The 18,199-nt window shown below is 36.6% G+C and overlaps 1 protein-coding gene across 1 annotated transcript; it reads left to right on the top strand.

Annotated features, from left to right (window-relative positions):
- The first annotated feature begins 22 nt into the window (after positions 1–22).
- KBTBD3 (kelch repeat and BTB (POZ) domain containing 3) lies at positions 23–17,719 on the top strand. The gene is made up of 3 exons (XM_004689066.2): positions 23–84; positions 8,976–9,220; positions 12,954–17,719. Exons 2-3 carry the CDS (start codon positions 8,988–8,990, stop codon positions 14,554–14,556), a joined length of 1,836 nt encoding a protein of 611 aa, XP_004689123.1. The 5' UTR covers positions 23–84; positions 8,976–8,987; the 3' UTR covers positions 14,557–17,719.
- The last annotated feature ends 480 nt before the right edge of the window (positions 17,720–18,199 follow it).

Genomic DNA, 18,199 nt, shown 5'->3' with positions numbered 1-18,199 from the left:
ACGGGACAGCCGTACAAGCCAATCGCGTTCTGGCGTCCGGAGGCAGGGACTCTGGGGTGGAGACTTCGGAGACTGCAGTTGCAGGTGGGTGAGCTCTGGGGTCTGCGGGAGGAATGGGGTGGTAGCGCCGTATTTCTAAGGATCGCGGTCGGTCCCTACAGCAGAGGAGGGGATTTCCTCGTCTTCGCCCACCTTTGCCGCCCGGGCGGGAGAGGATTCCGCGGTCAGAAGGGACTGTCGGGCGACCCTGGAGTCACGCTCCGCGGCAACCCTAACTTGTCACCCTCACTCCCCTCCGAGGCTGTTTGGCCTAAGCCCCCTCATCAGGACACTACCCTTTGCTGTCGCCTGAAACAACTTTGAAAGCCCCCTAAGACACTGCCCGCGGATAGCGTCCCGGTCCTGCTGAAGCCGAGGTTGTCAGAGAGCTGGGCTGTTACTGACCCTTTGTTGCGGCCATCAAATAGCCCAGGTGCTGTTTTGCTTGTGCCACGACTGGGCCGGAGCCTTAGGGAGAAAATATTTCTAATGTTGAGGCACTGATGGTAGCAGAGGACCTCGCTTAAGCAGCCCTGCTCAGTTATTTCCTTAGACTTCATGAAGGACGCTATTGGTATCTCTATCCACGTTCGATTCTGTAGACTACCGGTTACTTTTCTATGAAAGCCCTCATGATCAGCCCCGTTTGCATTCTGGTCCCCAAGAGAAAAAGTTGGTCTCTGCAGGTGAATGCAATTGCCTAACTTTATATTTAACTCAGTTGATACATCAAACAATTCGTTTTACACCCTTTGAGGATGTGTGTGTGTTCAAACCCAGTTGGTCTCTGCAGATGAATGTAATTGCCTAACTTTGTGTGGGATTAAATGTCAAAGTGTAATTCGGCAAAACCCCTTCTTTGGCTACCTGGGAATGTCAACTGGAAGCCAACAGTGGTCCTGCAGATTTTTCCACCGCCCCCCACCCACGCCCCCTAATTTATAAAGGACTCCATTCTGTTTTTATCTACACGTGTTTTCATAGTTTATATCATAAGCCCCTCTTGTCCTTTTCAAATAGATGGGATTTTGAACACACACACAAACCCTCTAAAGGATGTAAAATGAATTTCTTGATATATCAACTGAGTTAATATTAAAAGACCTGTATCAGGTGCCACATTGAAGGTCTGCCACCTGCCCAGAGCTTACTATCTGGCCAAGCAGATAAAATGTACATAAAAAGCTATAATAAGAGAAAATGTAGAAGTATGCAAGGTATAAGGTATTTGCTGATTTATTAGTAGTAATATTGCCTATGATGAGCATTCAGTTCTCCATTTTAAACCTGTGTGCCTAAGCATTATATAATACCATTTATAGTCATACCTTCTTTAATTGATTTTTATATTTAGTTAATTTTGTTTCTAAAGCACTTTTGTGCAAATTATCTCATATATTCTGTGCAGTAATTACTATTACCGATGGAGAAACTGAATTTGTGGAATTATTTAAATTCAGGACTAGAAATTCATAGCTCATTCTTTTATCATTGAACTAAGCTCTGTTGTAGTTTATGTACAGGCAGATAGTGCAGTAACTTCATTACCTGTATTTGTTCTCTCTGCCTATAATACTCTCTCCTCCCACCATTTTTCTTTATCATACAGGTCTCAGCTCAAATATCAATGTGTCTGTAGAACCATCCTAAAAAGCTCACCCCCTCTACATCCTGCCTTCTGTTGCAAACCTAGTACCATGGATACTCTTTACAGATTTGTTCAATTTAAGCTTCTTCCCTGTATACTTTTTAAAATCATGCCTGTCATTCAGCTTAAACCTTGCCTTTTTTTTTTTAAGGACCATCCAGAATACTTAAAAAATACTGTCTGTATAACTTATTTGACAGTTACTCTAGAATACCCCTAAGGTGTCTATCATTCTGAATTATTTATATGCATGTTATCTTGAAAATCAGAATATGAAGTACTTCTTTTCATGTATGTATACCTTGCCTTTTACAAATTGATATCACTAAATGTTTTTAATGAACTTTTCCAACATATTTTACTCTTCAAAAACTGGTATTTATAGTCAACTTTCTGTCATCCTTTTCTTGACGAAATACAAAGTGTACAGCTAATAACTTGCTTAATTGTATTCAGTAAACCCTAGCACTTTATGATGATGTTTTTTATGGTATTGGCTGGGGACACAAAGGCTGAAGTTTGTAATAGTCATCTGTGCAAGTTTGTAATAGTCTTCTTGTCAGACCCTGTTCTGTGGCTTTGTGGTAGAGTTCTGAGAGGCTTGTGTTATGTTTCCAGTTCTGCCACATGTTACTGTGGGGCTTCAGGTAGATCACTAAGCTCTCCAGGTAGCAGTTTCAATGTGATCTTTTATAAATTTCTGTTTTCTTTTTAAAGTAATATTCAGTAGCTTTTAATTCTACCAGTTACTCAAAAACCTCTTGATTTTCTTTTTCCATCATTTCCTCTATCTTATTTATACCAGACTAATTGGTTCTACTTCCACAATAGAGCTAAAGTCCACCTTTAGCTCTCTCTGTCTCTACTGTTACTGTAAAGGTAAGCCAACATCTGTTCTCACTTCAGATACTGATTAGTTTTCTAGCCTCCATAAGAAAGGGGAACAGCAGCTTCCTGTGTCTGCTCTCCTTACTACAAGCCCATCTGCCAGAACCCATCTGTCTTTAGAGCTAAGTCTGAAGTAGAAGCCTATGTCCTTAATCACTGTGCTGTATAACCTTCCAGTGATCGTCTGAGGAGGAGGGGCTGACACAAAAGGAAATCCGAAAGTGTTTTGGCACCAAAAAGAAGAGGGGATGATTTAATGTGAGTGTTCCTGAAAGGTTTAGTAAGATGAAGAGAGAGAACTTATCATTTGACTGCACGGTGGTAAGATGATGAGAGATCGTGAGACAGGCAGGAACCCTGTTAGCACCTTTAGGTAAGGGAGAGAACTTGATTGTATGGGTTTCGAGGATAAACTGGAGAAGGTACTACACACTATACATTAAAGTTTTCCTGGGTTAGGGAGTAGACGTGGGATAGTAGCTAGAGGGGAATTAAAGGCCAAACAGTGGATTTTTGTTTAATGTTCGCTTAAAGATGAGAGATACTAAAAATGTGTATGGGGGGGAGGGGAGGACAGTGTCCTGGAAAGTGCCCTAAATTGTTGATGTAGGAGAAGGGGTAGTTTCTTGGTCTGGGTTTGTTTTTCTTATGCATGTATGTGTGTTCATCAACACTACAGTTTACTCCAAAGTAGGGGACCCTCTCTGTACTGTTTTGTCTGTATGTTCTGAATCTAGAACAGTGCCTGCCACAATTAATAGCTGCTCGGGAACTTTGTAATAATTGTTGAATCAGTGGATGTGTAAGCTTCACTTTTCTTATCTTCTTTGAATTCATTCTTGACATATAACCAAGAAACCATATTTTTAAAATAAAGGATCATGTCACTGTCCAGTTTCAAGTCCTCAGTAGTTGTTGTACTTAAAATAAAATTCCAACTCCTGTGCCTTTAGGGTCCCACGTGAGGGAACAATGGCGCAGGCCCTGTCTGCCCAAACCTCTTGCCCCCTTAACAGACTCCTACAGTGCTGGCCTTCTTTCATTTCCTGAAGCCTAACAATACTTTCCCACTTTAGTTTTTATAAATGATTTCTCCTACCCCTCCCTTATCTTCCTATCATTCAGATGTCAACTTAAAATGATACCTTCCCAAAAAGGTTCTTTTAAGACTGTGTCTGAGAACAAGGGCACTGGCCAGACCACAGGAGCTTTTATTTCAGCACCATGTTATTACAGTGTGACCTTGGAAAAATGAGCAAAATTCTCATGTTTCCTGCCTATAAAATGAGGATAATAGCAGTACTTACACAGTTTTAAAGTTGGAGACAGTTTTATAAAGCACGTAGTAAGAGCCTGGTACTTGGCAGTAAGCACAGTGTATTCATGGTCACCTTTAATATCTGAAGGTGAATATGTCCCCATGCTTCATTTTTATATCCATTTTCTACTTATTTCTTCATAATATTTATAGCAATTTAAAATTTGTCTATCTTCTCACCAGATACAAAACAACATGAAGACAGGAATCACTGTTGCCTTTCATCTCTGTGCTATCTCTTGCGCCTAATTCAGTATCTGGCATACAGCGATAGAGAGGATACTATAATATAAAATAGAAGAGGCCAGGCATTAATTTTGAAACATCAGTGACCAAACTAACATCACTGGAAGAACTGATGAAAACAAATCCCTGATTAGTCAGAGCAACATTTGAGTTTAATATTCTATTTTTATAAAGTGGCTTATGCTCTCTGGTTATTACTTTATATCAAAGGCTTGGTTTGTAGGCTTGATTCTTTTACTTTATTAATTCAGTTATTTAAATCAAAGTTTAATGAAAGACATTACAAGAGTTCTTGAAAGTGATTCAATTTTTTGAGCAAGAAGATGTTTCACAGAGGCTGAGAGACAATCTTACAAAATACATTATGTATTTTGTAAGATTATGTGCTACTAAGAAAGGAAAAAATGCTATTTTAACTGTAATAAGTCTGACAGCTTGAATGCTTTATACTTATGGAAAGCTCTTTTGAAAAATCATAAATCACACTTGTATACCTATTAAAATAATTAAGAAAAATTAATTTACTGAGGTGCTCTTAAAATTTATTTACATTCAGAGTCTAATTCTTTTAATGCACTTTGAACTTAGCACCTCAGTGTTCATGTTTTTCCCCTTAATGTCATAATTTTATTAAGAGTTTTAGTGAAATGTCACTTCTTAAATAACTGTCCATTTTTATCTCCAGGTATTTCTTCCAAATGCTCACTCTCATTTTTAAAATTATGAGACACAGGTAATGACAAATATGGCATGATTGTCACCTGGCCAAAAGCTGTGATAACATATCTAATACTAGATATGTTAAGTGTAGGAAAGAAATGTGTCTTGACTTAGAGAAATATGATGCTAAATTTGCAAAATATTTGCAAGAACAATAATTGTTATTTAGCAAGAATTAAGAACTGTTTGCTAGTAATATCACTGGCTAAATATGTATTGTTTTTAACCATTAACATTTGTATGCCATTTAACAATATTAAGTTAACATTTCTTTATCAGGTAAGCATCACAACAACCCAATGTCCTAGTTCTGTGTGTTTTGTTAGAGGAAGACAGAGCCTTAGAGACACTTCAGTAAGCGTCACTCTGTGTGATGGGCCATTTGGACACCTGCTCTGTATCTAAATCTCAAGTTCCTGGTTATTTGCAAAATCCGCTAGTACAAGTAGAGATGTGCTCAAACCAAAACTAGGGAAATTTTCAGCTTCTTTGTTATTCTGTATAGAATATACATGGAAGACGATCAGACTATCTTTTGACAACTTTGTAAAAGTGAACAGCTATGTACACTCCTAATATATTTGAGAATAATTATTTAAGGATATGTGAAATACCTCTGTCTTTTTCCCAACTTTCTCATTGCAGTGTTTCTTTCTAATTGCAATGTAAAAGAAATGTTGACATTTCTTTTTCTAGTCTAGATATGTCTTTCATCAGATTGTGCTATATTTTCCTAGACTGTAGCTTATCTTTTCATTCTTGCAACAGGGTTTTTATAGTGGGAAAGTTTTTTATTTTGACAGAATTCAATCTATCGATTTTTCTCTTCATGAATTGAACATCATAGCTTACAAATTATTGACCTTGGCCTTAGCTATATATTCTGGTCCACTGATTTGTGTGTTGGTCTTATTACTATAGTTATATAATAGTGGAATGTGAAGTCAGAAGACTTACTCTTCACACTTTGTTAATTTTATCTGTAACTATGAAAAATTCTGAGATTTTGACAGGAATTGTGTTAAACCTGTTTATTAGTAGGGGGGAAATTGATATCTTACTATGTTTCCAATTCTTAAATAATTCATGTCTCTATATCAAGTTCTTTGATTTTTCTTGTCAGCATTTGTAGTTTTATTGTTCAAATCTTATATATGTTTTTGTTATATTTATACCTTTTTATTAGTAAGTGATATACTTTAAATTCTTGTTTCTGTGTATTCGTTGCTAGTTATAAAAATACAGTGATTTTTATATGTTGATCTTACACTCTGCAACATCACTGAATTCACTTATTCTGTGAATCTTACTGTTAGAGTTCTTGGGATTTTCTACATAAATAATCTTGTCATCTGTGAATAGGCTTTTTTCTTTTCCAAAGTACATCCCTTTTTATTGAACCTTCTTGCCTATTGTAATGGCTAGAGCTTTTGGCACTATGCTGATTAGCTCTTGTAAGAATGTATATCCTTGATGTTTTCCTCATCAAGAGCAAAAAACATTCAGTCTATTACCATGTAGAATAAATACCATAGGTGTTTTTGTAGATATTTTCATCAAGTTGAGTTGAGTTCTTCTTATGAATAAGTGTTGGATTTTTAAACACCTACTATATCAGTTGATATGACTATATGCCTTTATATCTTAGTTTACTAATCTGGGGGATTACACTGATTGGTATTTGAATATTGAACCTCCTCGAATTCCTGGACAAACCCATCTGGTCATAGTGCATAATTTTTTACATATTGCTGAATTATTTCTCTAATTTTTTTTTAAAGATTTTATTTATTTATTCACACAGAACTAGGGTACAGGCCAGAGATGCGGAGGGTGAGAGGATTCACCAGAGACAGAGTTGGGAGCAGAACAGGCAGATCGACGAAGTACACTGCTGAGGGGAGCAGCGGGTGGGTCAGGAGAGGTCTGCAGCGCCATGTGGTCACCTCCGGGGCAGGCGGGGATCGAACTCATGCGGAAGTGGCTTTAGCTTCTTAGTGCTGTGCTTTAACCCGCTGAGCCACCAGGGAGGGCCTATTTCTCTAATTTTTGTGTACAGGATTACAATTCTTCATATGTGTATCAACTATCCAGTGGACATTTTCATGATCATGAAAATGTTCTCCATTGTTCTGTAATGTACAATAGCCACTCGACCATATGTATTAGTCTGTGGTCTCCAGAAAAACAGAACCAATTAGAGATTGCTGGCTAGCTTGATTAATTGATTGGTTGATGTATTAGAGAGAATTGGCTTATATGACGTGGAGGCTAAGAAGACTTAATCTGTGGTTAGAGTAAGCTGCAGTGCTGATAATATAGCTCTACTCTGAGTCCTAGCCCAAAGGCAGGATGACCTGATGTCCCAACTCAAAGACAGACATGGTCCTTTCCTATTCAGTCTTTTTTCTTTTTAGACCTTCAATGGATTGCATATCCCACTCTAATTAAGAAAGACAACCTATTTTATGAATTCAAATGTGAATCTCATCCAAAACATCCTCACAGACATACCCAGAAATAATATTTAGTCAAATGTCTGGGCACCCTGTGAAATTGACAAGTAAACTTACACATCATGCTGTATGTGGTTAAAGCATAGTGAGACAACCAAGAAACTAAATTGGTAATTCTAAGTAATTTAAGTAACTACACATAGCCTGTAGTACTGTACTGGGCAACACAGCACTTAATTGCCTTTCGCCTATAATAGCATTTTGATTGATGCAATAGAAGTACTTCTCCAGAGTCTAGCTTCCACCTGGGCCCCTGGAACACTCACTTTGGGAAAATCAGGCTGCTCGCAAAGTCTCACTACCCCAAGGTTACCATACTATGAACAAGGGTAAGCTAGCCAGATGGGCAAGGGCATGAGGACTCAAAGAGTTCCATTTGTTCTAACCATTCCTTTTGAAGCCTCAGAAATGTGAAAGAAGAAACTATATGGGCATTGTAAGTCAGATAACTTCAGCCACAGCTGCCATCTGATTCTAGCCATGTGAAAGCCCTGAACAAGAACCTACATCTAAGTCAACAGAACCATAAGAAATTATGATCTGCTGTGTTTAGTGACAATTAGGGGATTTGCAAAGTAATAGATGATCAGATAACCAGAACAGAAATTAACTAAGGACCAAGGTTCCCCAATTACCTGACTCCGCTAGTCTGCAGTCTTCTTTCCTACTTGTACCTTCACCTCCTTGCTTTTGATGGCCCAACTTTTATCCTTGGAACTGCATTTGCATTTCCAAGGATATGCAAATCATCATGATCTGAATTTCAACTCTCTGGATTTCTGACCTCCTGTTTAAAAAGCCTTTCTTAATAAAAGGTGTATGCTCTTTTCAATCCTGCTTTCAAGCTAGCTGGATCCACTTGCTTGTCTTTTTTTCCCTTACAAAAAGCCTTAACTAATTAATACAAGCTAACACTCTAATATTTTTCAATTGAATCTCTTTTAAAAGTCAGGAGGCATATACCTATGCTTTATGATCAACATTTGACAAATGCTTTGCTACCAAAATAAAATGGAAGGGGGGCCTCCTTGGTGGTGCAGGGGATAAAGTCTCAGGCTGTAAGCTATCAGCAGCCACTGCCACCTGAGCCAATCCCTGTCTCACCACTACTTCCCCTCAGCAGTGTACTTCAGTAGATCTGCTGGTTCTGCTCCCCACTGTTTCTGTTGAATTCTCTCATCAACCCCCCCCCCCATACCTCTGCCTAGACTCCAGTTTTTGTATGCTTAAGTAAATAAAATAAATTTTTAAAGAAAAAGAAAATGGTAGGAGGGGATAAGGGTATGCTGGATATATAACACATAAACATAAACACTGCTGCTGTAACAGTTAAGAAAGAATAGTAAACCTATATAAGCTATTTATACAGCTTACTGATTTTGTTGCTTAATATAATGATATGGCCTTAAATATCATCTTTCAATAATATACCTTATATTTAACAAGTATTAGTAGTCATGAAAATTGATTTGGAAAAAGGTTTACTATCATGATTGTAATTAGTGAGCATTTTTTGTGTAATTAACACTTAAGAGGGCAAATTTTGGAGTCTGCCAATTTCATTGATTCTGCTACATCAATGATATATTTTTCATTGCAGTTCTAAGAACAGATGGAATTTGCTATGGATAATTCATTTGATTTTAATCAACGAAGCTCATGTAATGGAATTCCATCTGAGAAGAAAAACAACTTCCTTGTGTCAGAAGATCATGGACAGAAAATCCTAAGTATACTACAGAATTTTAGAGAACAAAATGTCTTTTATGATTTTGAAATAATCATGAAAGATGAAACAATACCATGTCATCGTTGTGTATTAGCAGCATGTAGTGACTTTTTCAGGTACTTTATATATTTATGCCTCAGATTTTATTATTTGCATAATTACTTTTTATAACTCCTCAATTTCCTCTCTGCAGGAGCATGTACAATGATAATTTTTAATTCTTATAAAACTGATAAATTAGTGATTTTTGAGTATGAAAATTTAATACTTCTATTTGGAAGGCTCAGGGCTCCCCAGGATACTATTTCTCAAAGCTCTGTGAACTTTATCAATCCTTTGAAATATTCTGAAAAAAAATTGTTTTAATCAGGGTCAGTTTTGCTTGGGGGATCCCTGCATGGTATCATTTAGAAAAAGAGGAAAGGACAGGTTGAGCAAAGTTCAAAGACAGTGAAGAGTCTGAGACTAAAATAAATTCCAATCTTCTATCCATAGATTATCACGGGAGAGAAACTTTAACTCAGATTTTAAAATTTCGCCTCTCTTTAGCAAGATATCCCTAAAATGGAGGGCAGTGATTCCAGAAGCACTTCTAGAGAGCACCCAACTTGTTCTCATCCTCAGCAACTTTATATAAAAAATTGGTTTCCCAAGTAGATAATCCTGCAGGAACAGGCCTCATTACAACACTGATCACAGTGGGTTTTGGAATCTGCCAGTTAAGATCAGACACCTGCCTTAGAACTGTGGTAAACCCATTAACATGATGCCATCCTGGAAGGCCTCTCTGTGAGACTCAGCCTTTCCGTGACATGCTGGTCCTCAGTCCTCCTAGTCACACTGCAGTAAGCTTCCTGCTTAACTGCAGTATTTTGCAGTGCTCAGTTTGGGAAGCGATTTTTATTTTAAATAAGCAGGGTTTAAGGCTACAATGAATAAACTTGATATAAAGAGTAAAGTTTAAGCTGAACAGAGGCAAGTTAATTTATACTAGTTTTACTTCTTTGTCTAGCACTTTTTTTCTGCCAATATAGAATTAGACTTTACCCTTATTGCCTCTGGATTGGAACCAGACTTCATTTAACAAAAGTTGTCTGATACTCGCCAAATAGAGGTGCCTGCAGGGTTTCCAGCTTTGCATTGGGGAGCAGTGGCTCAGGGCTGCATTAGTTATCTGTAGGCATGAGAGGCCACACAGTCTTGAATGGTTTGCCTAACGACTAGGTAACCTAAGTTACTCTTAGGATTCCACTGGAGGGAGCCCTCACTGCCACTCAGTTTCCACTAGTTTCTCCCCACTTCCCTTCCAATCAGTTTCTTCTATGTAAATCTTTTCTGCTCCCTTACCCTTTAGATCACTTCTGCATCACAGAAAGCTGAATACTACACTGGTTAAGGGCTTGGTCCCTTAGTGCCCATACACTAAATCCAAACCCCAGCTCCACTACTCACTAGACATGTGGCCTTAGGCAACTTACTTCACCTTTTCTGGTCTCAAGTTTCTTAGTTAGAATAATAATAATAATCAGAATAAGGTACCAAAAATGGAGCCTAACTCATAAAGTCAACATGCTTTTGAACTATTGTATATGTAATGATTAGGACTGTGTCTACATCATTTGATTAGTGTCAGCTGCTTTTTGCCCATTGTACTTGCTCAGCAGACTCCTAGCTCTTTATGGATCTGTTTTAAATTTTTTAAATTACTTTTAAGACAATCAATTGAAATTTTTCTACCTGTTTTGGAGTTCTATAATGATCTGTATTTATTATATATAGTAAAATGTGTTTTTATTATATATTCCTGGCAGAAACACAGTTCACATAAGAATATGTATAAATGGAGATAAAAATTAAGTCACATTTTTGTACCACAGGGCCACACAATCATAATATTTTGATCTAATTCCCTGGAGTATGGGGAGGAAAAGCATAGAACAGAAGTCGCAAGAGATCACATAATACATGATAAATGCATTTTACAATGTTTTGGGAAAATGAAAATTACAATTGAGATGCAAAGTCTTTGGAAAAAGACCGAACAGGAATCACACTTTGTGTAACATTATATGGCCAGTTTATGGTAACTTAAATAACCGGATACTTTAAAGATGAGTAGGATGAAGTATATGGTCTTAGATGTATCTTCTCACAGAAAATGTGGAAACTGATGGTAAATTAAAAATACATAGACTGCGATAGAAAACACTTGTTTTACTAAAATAATAGTAATAGCTGGTGCTTTTACATCAACTCCTTAGCTCAGTGTTATGGGTACTGCCAGTAGATCCCACTTTCAGGTGAAGAATTTGAAAGACTGCAGTTAAATCTCTCCCAGCTCACACAGCTAACAAACGACTAGTTACTCAGCTGGCAGAGAGGTTCTAGAGGCCATGTTCTTAATAGGACTCTCAACTGACTCTCTATGTCTAATAACATAATTGTTAACACAGGTTACTATTTCTACATTGGTATACATTATTAAAATACCCCACCCATGAGACACCCCACCCATGAAGTACCCCACCCAGAGTGTGATGTGTATAATGTTGGTAATATATTTTTTTTTTATGTGGGCCTAGTGTGAAGGCATTCTTACATACTGAGGGCCTGCTGCCTGGCTAGGGCCCCTTGTATTTTTCTGTTGGATGCTAGTGCCTCTTTAATAACTTGAATTATCCTCCAGGGTAGGTTCAAATCACTAAGTTGTTTCCTTGCAGAGTTCTTGGCACCCATAGGTACTGCTCACAAGTGTAGGTGCATAATATGAACTACAAACCAGTATTAAAACCAAAACCAGCCATTTGGCCTTCAGTCCTAATGAATAATCAGTGGGCAGTCTAGCTTCTTTGTTGAAGCTCTTTCCACTTAATCTCCACTTGCTTGTTCCACTGACAGCCACTATAGTGGATTTGTTTAAAGCATAAAAATGGAAGTGTAAAAGCTCTGGCTGTGAACTTAATCTAAGGATAGGTGGCAATATTGTTTTTGCCAAAATCAACAATAAAATATATTTTAGTCCCCTGCCCAAACATTTCTAAATAATTTATACTTTTGTTAAGTTGGGCATCCAAACTTCCCAGTTCCTAAGATTATACAACTTTACCATGTTGAGCTGAGTTAGAAGTTAGTATGAAGAACCTTTAGATGATTTAATTATTTAAGTCAGGGGCCCCATCTCCATATATCAGTGACCATTTTCCTGAAAACTTACTTTTAGCCTTTCTTTTGTGTCTTAGTGTAGTCCGTGATTACTACAGATAAGGGATCAAATTTCTTTTTTCCTAAAATTCTGTAGAATGTATGGTTTCAGACCTGTATTGAAGTTTCTCTTACCTGGTGGATTTTGCTACATGCAAATCCATTGGCGACATGTTTCACTACTGCCAAATTAAAACTGTTTGAAAGACTTTCAACTCCTAAACCCAAAAGTACATTCATGATTTTAATTATCAGCTGCACAGTTGATACTGATTATCACATAAATAAATTTTATCATTAGAGAGATTTTACCCTGTTTATGAATAATTTATAAGTACAGCAAATCAGTATACAAAATTTGAATCTTTTTACAGTCTTTGGATTAATTGCTATAGCTCAGTTTTAATGTTTATAAGCTCACACTGTTAGCATTATATATTACTTCAAATAAATAATTTGGCATGTAACTGTTCTATGTAATGAAATGATTTGTGAGGATGCTTTTAAAATATATGTTGTAAGTACTTTTAAAAATCGACTTTAAGTATAAAGGAGGATACCTCTTTAAAGCAAAATTGAAAAAAAAAACCAAACTATAGAATAAAATGTTCCCAGTCACTTGTTCTTCTGTGTTCTCTATTTTCACAGGGCTATGTTTGAAGTAAACATGAAAGAAAGAGATGGTGGAAGTGTTACCATTACTAACTTGTCCTCCAAAGCAGTAAAGGCATTTCTTGATTATGCCTACACTGGAAAAGCAAAGATAACTGATGATAATGTGGAAATGTTCTTCCAGTTGTCATCATTTCTTCAAGTTTCCTTCCTATCCAAAGCTTGCAGTGACTTTCTAATAAAAAGTATTAATCTTGTCAATTGTTTACAGTTATTATCACTCTCAGATAGCTATGGCTCTCCCCAGTTGTTTGATCATGCATTATACTTTGTACAACATCACTTTTCCTTATTATTTAAGTCTAGTGATTTCTTAGAGATGAACTTTGGAGTACTGCAAAAATGTCTGGAATCAGATGAATTAAATGTTCCTGAAGAAGAAACTGTACTAAAAGTTGTCCTTAGTTGGACTAAACATAACTTAGAATCAAGACAAAAGCATCTGCCTCATTTGATTCAAAAAGTAAGGCTGCATCAGTTACCTGAGGAGACACTTCAAGACTGTCTGCTCAGTGAAGAGGGTTTACTCAAAAGCACAGGCTGCTTTGACACCATCATGGACGCGGTCCAGTGTGTGCAAGGTTCGGGTGGACTATTCCCTGATGCTCGACCCTCCACGACTGAAAAATACATATTTATTCACAAAACTGAGGATAATGGGGAGAATCAATATACCTTTTGCTATAATATTAAGAGTGATTCGTGGAAGATACTGCCACAGTCACACCTGATTGACTTGCCAGGATCCAGTCTGTCTAGTTATGGAGAGAAAATGTTCTTGACAGGTGGCTGCAAAGGGGCGTGTTGTAGAACCGTGAGGCTGCACATTGCGGAGTTGTATCACGACGCCACTGATCAAACCTGGTGCTACTGCCCGGTCAAAAATGATTTCTCCTTGGTGTCAACGATGAAGACACCAAGAACCATGCATACGTCAGTTATGGCTCTCAACAGACTCTTTGTCATAGGTGGAAAGACGAGAGGGTCTCAGGACATTAAAAGCCTCTTAGACGTTGAATCTTACAACCCTCTTTCCAAAGAATGGGTGTCTGTTAGCCCTTTACCCAGAGGCATTTACTACCCTGAAGCAAGCGCATGCCAAAATGTAATTTACGTCCTTGGCTCAGAGGTAGAGATTACAGATGCCTTCAACCCATCTCTTGACTGCTTTTTTAAATACAATGCGACCACTGATCAGTGGTCTGAACTAGTAGCAGAGTTTGGACAGTTTTTTCATGCAACGCTAATTAAGGCAGTCCCGGTAAACTGCACATTGTATATTTGTGACCTTTCCACCTATAAGGTTTATAGTTTTTGTCCAGATACTTGTGTTTGGAAGGGTGAAGGTTCCTTTGAATGTGCAGGCTTTAATGCAGGTGCAGTTGGAATTGAGGATAAAATTTATATACTAGGTGGTGATTATGCGCCAGATGAAATCACAGATGAAGTGCAGGTCTACCACAGCAGCAGATCTGAGTGGGAAGAAGTTTCACCTATGCCAAGAGCCTTAACTGAATTTTACTGCCAGGTAATTCAGTTTAATAAATACAGGGACCCATGGTTTTCTAATCATTTCTAAAAGTAGGGCTTACACATTCTAAAAATATTCCAGTCTTAGAAACCTATAGAAAGTTTGTTAATCATAATTGTTGGTCAGAAGGCCTCTGCATCTTAAAATGTCTCTCTGCTAGAGAATTACTATCAGTGCAGTATGCCACTTATGAAGTAGGAGTTCCAAGAAACTTAAAATGCAAAGTCCATTTTAAGGAAAATCATATTGCAAAATCTTGGAGAATAAGAATTCTTGGTATTTTCCTATGTAAGCAAAACTCACATACTTTGCTGTTTTGAGTTTTAAAGTACTTTATCCATGAAAGACAAGTCAAAACAAATCAAAGTTAACAAATAGGGGAAATTTCTTCAGTAAAAATGAGCTATACTCTATTATATGAAGTGAAAATAAATTAGAGTTGAGAATTCTACTTTGTTACTATAGGTATAAGAATTACTGAATTCTTTCTGATCTTTGTTTTCTTTTAAACCCTTCTTTCACCATTTATTTGATCGTTTTTTTCTAAAATGTGATCTATTTCCCTGAACTAAATTACACTAATCATAATCCAGCTAAGATTCAGCTTTTCATTAAGTGTACAGGTATCAAGTTGCAAAGCCATAAAGCCACTGACAATTGCCAACATGCTGATTCTACTAGTTCTCGGTGTTGGTTTATTTCAGTATCTAGGAGAATCATATTTTTCTTTATATGGTCTAGCTCAAGCTCAGTAAATTAACACTCTTGATTTCATTAGTAGTTCTAAGCTACATCTGACCTAAGTTTGTCTTAACATGCAACCTGTTGAGTGAAATTCTTATATTCTGGAGTGGTACCCTAAAATACCTTTCTGTCATTACCTGCTTCCAATATAGTTGAGGATGTATAGAAAGATGCCCCCTAGATAGGTGGGTCATTAATACCACATTTCTCAAGCTTTTAAATGTTCACATTTCAGTTTCAGTAAGAAACTAGTACCCTATCAGTGTTCTGTGATGAGATATACCAACTGTAAAGAACCATGTTAGTTTACTACGTTAGTGAATTATTCACAGCAAATTCTTTTCTAAATGTAAAAATGTGACTGCGCTTTTGTTGTGGATAGTGGTTTTTGCAGCCTGCATCTCTTCAGGTGTTTCATCACCTTTACCCTAAATTGATAGAATATTAATCATTATCCTTCTCAACTAAGATTATCCTGCCTTGCAAGAGGGTATGTTTCCTTAATCAGTTTTAAAGATATAAACATTATAGGTTTTAAGACTCCTGGTTTACATCTCAGGTAATTTATTGGACATCTCTGGAATGAAATGTATGTAGTTTCCCACACTCTGTGCAGTAAATGTTAGTCTGTTGTATATATTCTTTAAAAGTGTTTTTACACGGATATTACCTGACTAGCATATTGATTTATATCATCATAAATTTCAAACATTTTTCAAAATATTAATAGAATATAGTATTAGAATACATTATCATGCAACTCCCAAATCAAAGTCTTCCCTAATCAGATGATAGTTAGTTACAATCAGTGGCCTTCCTTTCCAGCTACCTTACCTTAGTTGACTTTTCCCTTTTCTCTGTGTGTGAGTGTAAGAGAGAGACTTTGAAAAAAATTACTTGAAAAAAGGCCATAATAGAGTGACCTACATTGAGATTTATGGACTTTTAAGCATAAGTATGTTAAAAGTAATTATTGTTTGAATCACTGACTCTAGAAATTGTTAATTTCTTCCAGAAAGAAACTAAAGTAAAATAGTATCACTTTCCTCAACTTATTTCATTATTGTAACAACTTGATTCCACCACTTTCCTCATTGTCCATTGATTTGTGGTAGAATTTCTAGGAATATCCTTGTTTTCAAGGCCTGCCTAACTCCCTATACATTTGATCTAGTAGAGCTTCTAATTCACAAGATTTCCTGTCTTCATTTTATAATTGCTACATGTTACTTCTTAATATTTTTATTTATTGCCATCCTTTTCATCCCCATCTGAGTACTCTTCATCAGTTAAAACTGTGAGAAAAGTGCAATCTAATCATGAAACAACAAACTTTTACTATTTCTTTTACTTGTCGCCATAGCAACTGGTGCTGGTGTGCACTAAATTGCATTAATAATTGATCTTGTTCTCATTTTGCATCATCATGTAAAGGTACTTTCATTTGATCTAATCTGCTTTATTGAAAAATGATTATGTTCAGAATTCTCAATGAATTCAACCATAAGCACACAGTCCAGAAGTAGAGGTTATATTTTTCTGACCTTGCCAATCACTGTGATTGCATTATCCGTGGACCATTATGGGCTCACTGTCTGCTCTGGATGTCCGTCATGCCAGCCTCAGTGATGTGTCGTCTATGCTCAGTACTCCCAGGAAGAGCTGCATTTCCTGACTGTCAGGTTAGGTAAGAGGCTATAACATGCCTATCTTTATGGCTTGGTTCCTTGGTCTTTTTTCTTTCTTTCTTTTCTTTAAAGTCTGCTTTCCTTTCATTCCATTATCCTTCATCTAGTGCTACAGGGTAAAAGGCAAAATAATTATGCTTATTATCCACATTGCTATAATTCTTGTGGATAAATCGTGTTTAACGTTTCTACATTTCTAAAGTCCTTATTATTTGTTGTGGTCCACTATATTTAGATTATACACACAAACACACAAAAGCTACTATTGTAATGTCTTCTAAAATTGAATGTAGATACATGATATTATTAAATGTAAAAATTTTAAATCTATCGTTTGTATAAGATCAATTCCTTGAGAGATCTTTGAATCTTATTTAAAAGGTAGAGCACTTTTTGTTCACTAATAGCCTGTGAAACTAAGCAAATTGAAAAGTATTTGCATAATTAAAATTAACTATATTCCCATGTCACCTTACCCTAGTACTGAGAGGAAAGGAAGTCTTTATTAGAGCAGTCTTTACTACATGCAACCCTTGAAAGCTAGAATATTATTTGAGAGCAACCACATGTGATTCCATTTTTCCCAGCCATCAAGAAATGTAACTGAATATGTGTTCAGCATATCTAGCTCAAGGTATATGACTAAAAGTGAGATTATTACAAATCGTTAGTTTACATTTTGATATTTGGAAGCAATAAATGTAATGATTAAGTATAGTTGAATACACTGTGAATTTTAGTTCATCCTCAGTTTAATTGAAACCATTGTTTGAAAACAATGTCTTCTTCAAAAATGTCTTCTTATGGGCAGCTTGAAAGGAGGTCTAAACACAAAGCCTAGAACTTATAGGGAATAAGATTTCTATTCAACATAAAAAATAACAACTCCACTTTATAAAGCCATATTTTATAAGACTAGTTAGATGTCAGAGACTGTGACATGGCACACAATTAGCCCAGTAACTTCCTTTACAGGGGCTTGTGACCAAAGATCTATACATTTTATTCACACATTTTGATTTTCATAATTGTTTGACATACGACTAATTGCTTTCTTTTCCATTTTATTTAGCATTTTAGGCATTCTGACTAAATTCATTTCCATGGTTCTGCATGGTCAAAACTTAATAGGACTTGAATATTAAGATGACATCATTTTAAGAGCACTTTTATTGGAAGGAATTTGGTCTTTTAATATCATTCATGGAAAAATCTATAAAAGGTGCTGACATTTATTGTGAGCTACTAAAAGGGATTTT

This window comes from Condylura cristata, unplaced genomic scaffold, assembly GCF_000260355.1.
Source record: "Condylura cristata isolate star-nosed mole 26May11 unplaced genomic scaffold, ConCri1.0 scaffold00025, whole genome shotgun sequence".
NCBI lineage: Eukaryota > Metazoa > Chordata > Mammalia > Eulipotyphla > Talpidae > Condylura > Condylura cristata.
The sequence above is the reverse complement of the archived record's forward strand: the minus strand, read 5'-3'. Positions and strand labels throughout refer to the sequence as shown.

What these genes read in the sequence shown, in the direction of transcription:
- KBTBD3 (XM_004689066.2), top strand. Translation starts at nt 8,988, where the DNA reads ATGGAATTTGCTATGGATAATTCATTTGATTTTAATCAACGAAGCTCA. An exon ending in GCATGTAGTGACTTTTTCAG is followed by an intron (nt 9,221 to 12,953) that starts GTACTTTATATA and finishes CTATTTTCACAG; the next exon opens with GGCTATGTTTGAAGTAAACA.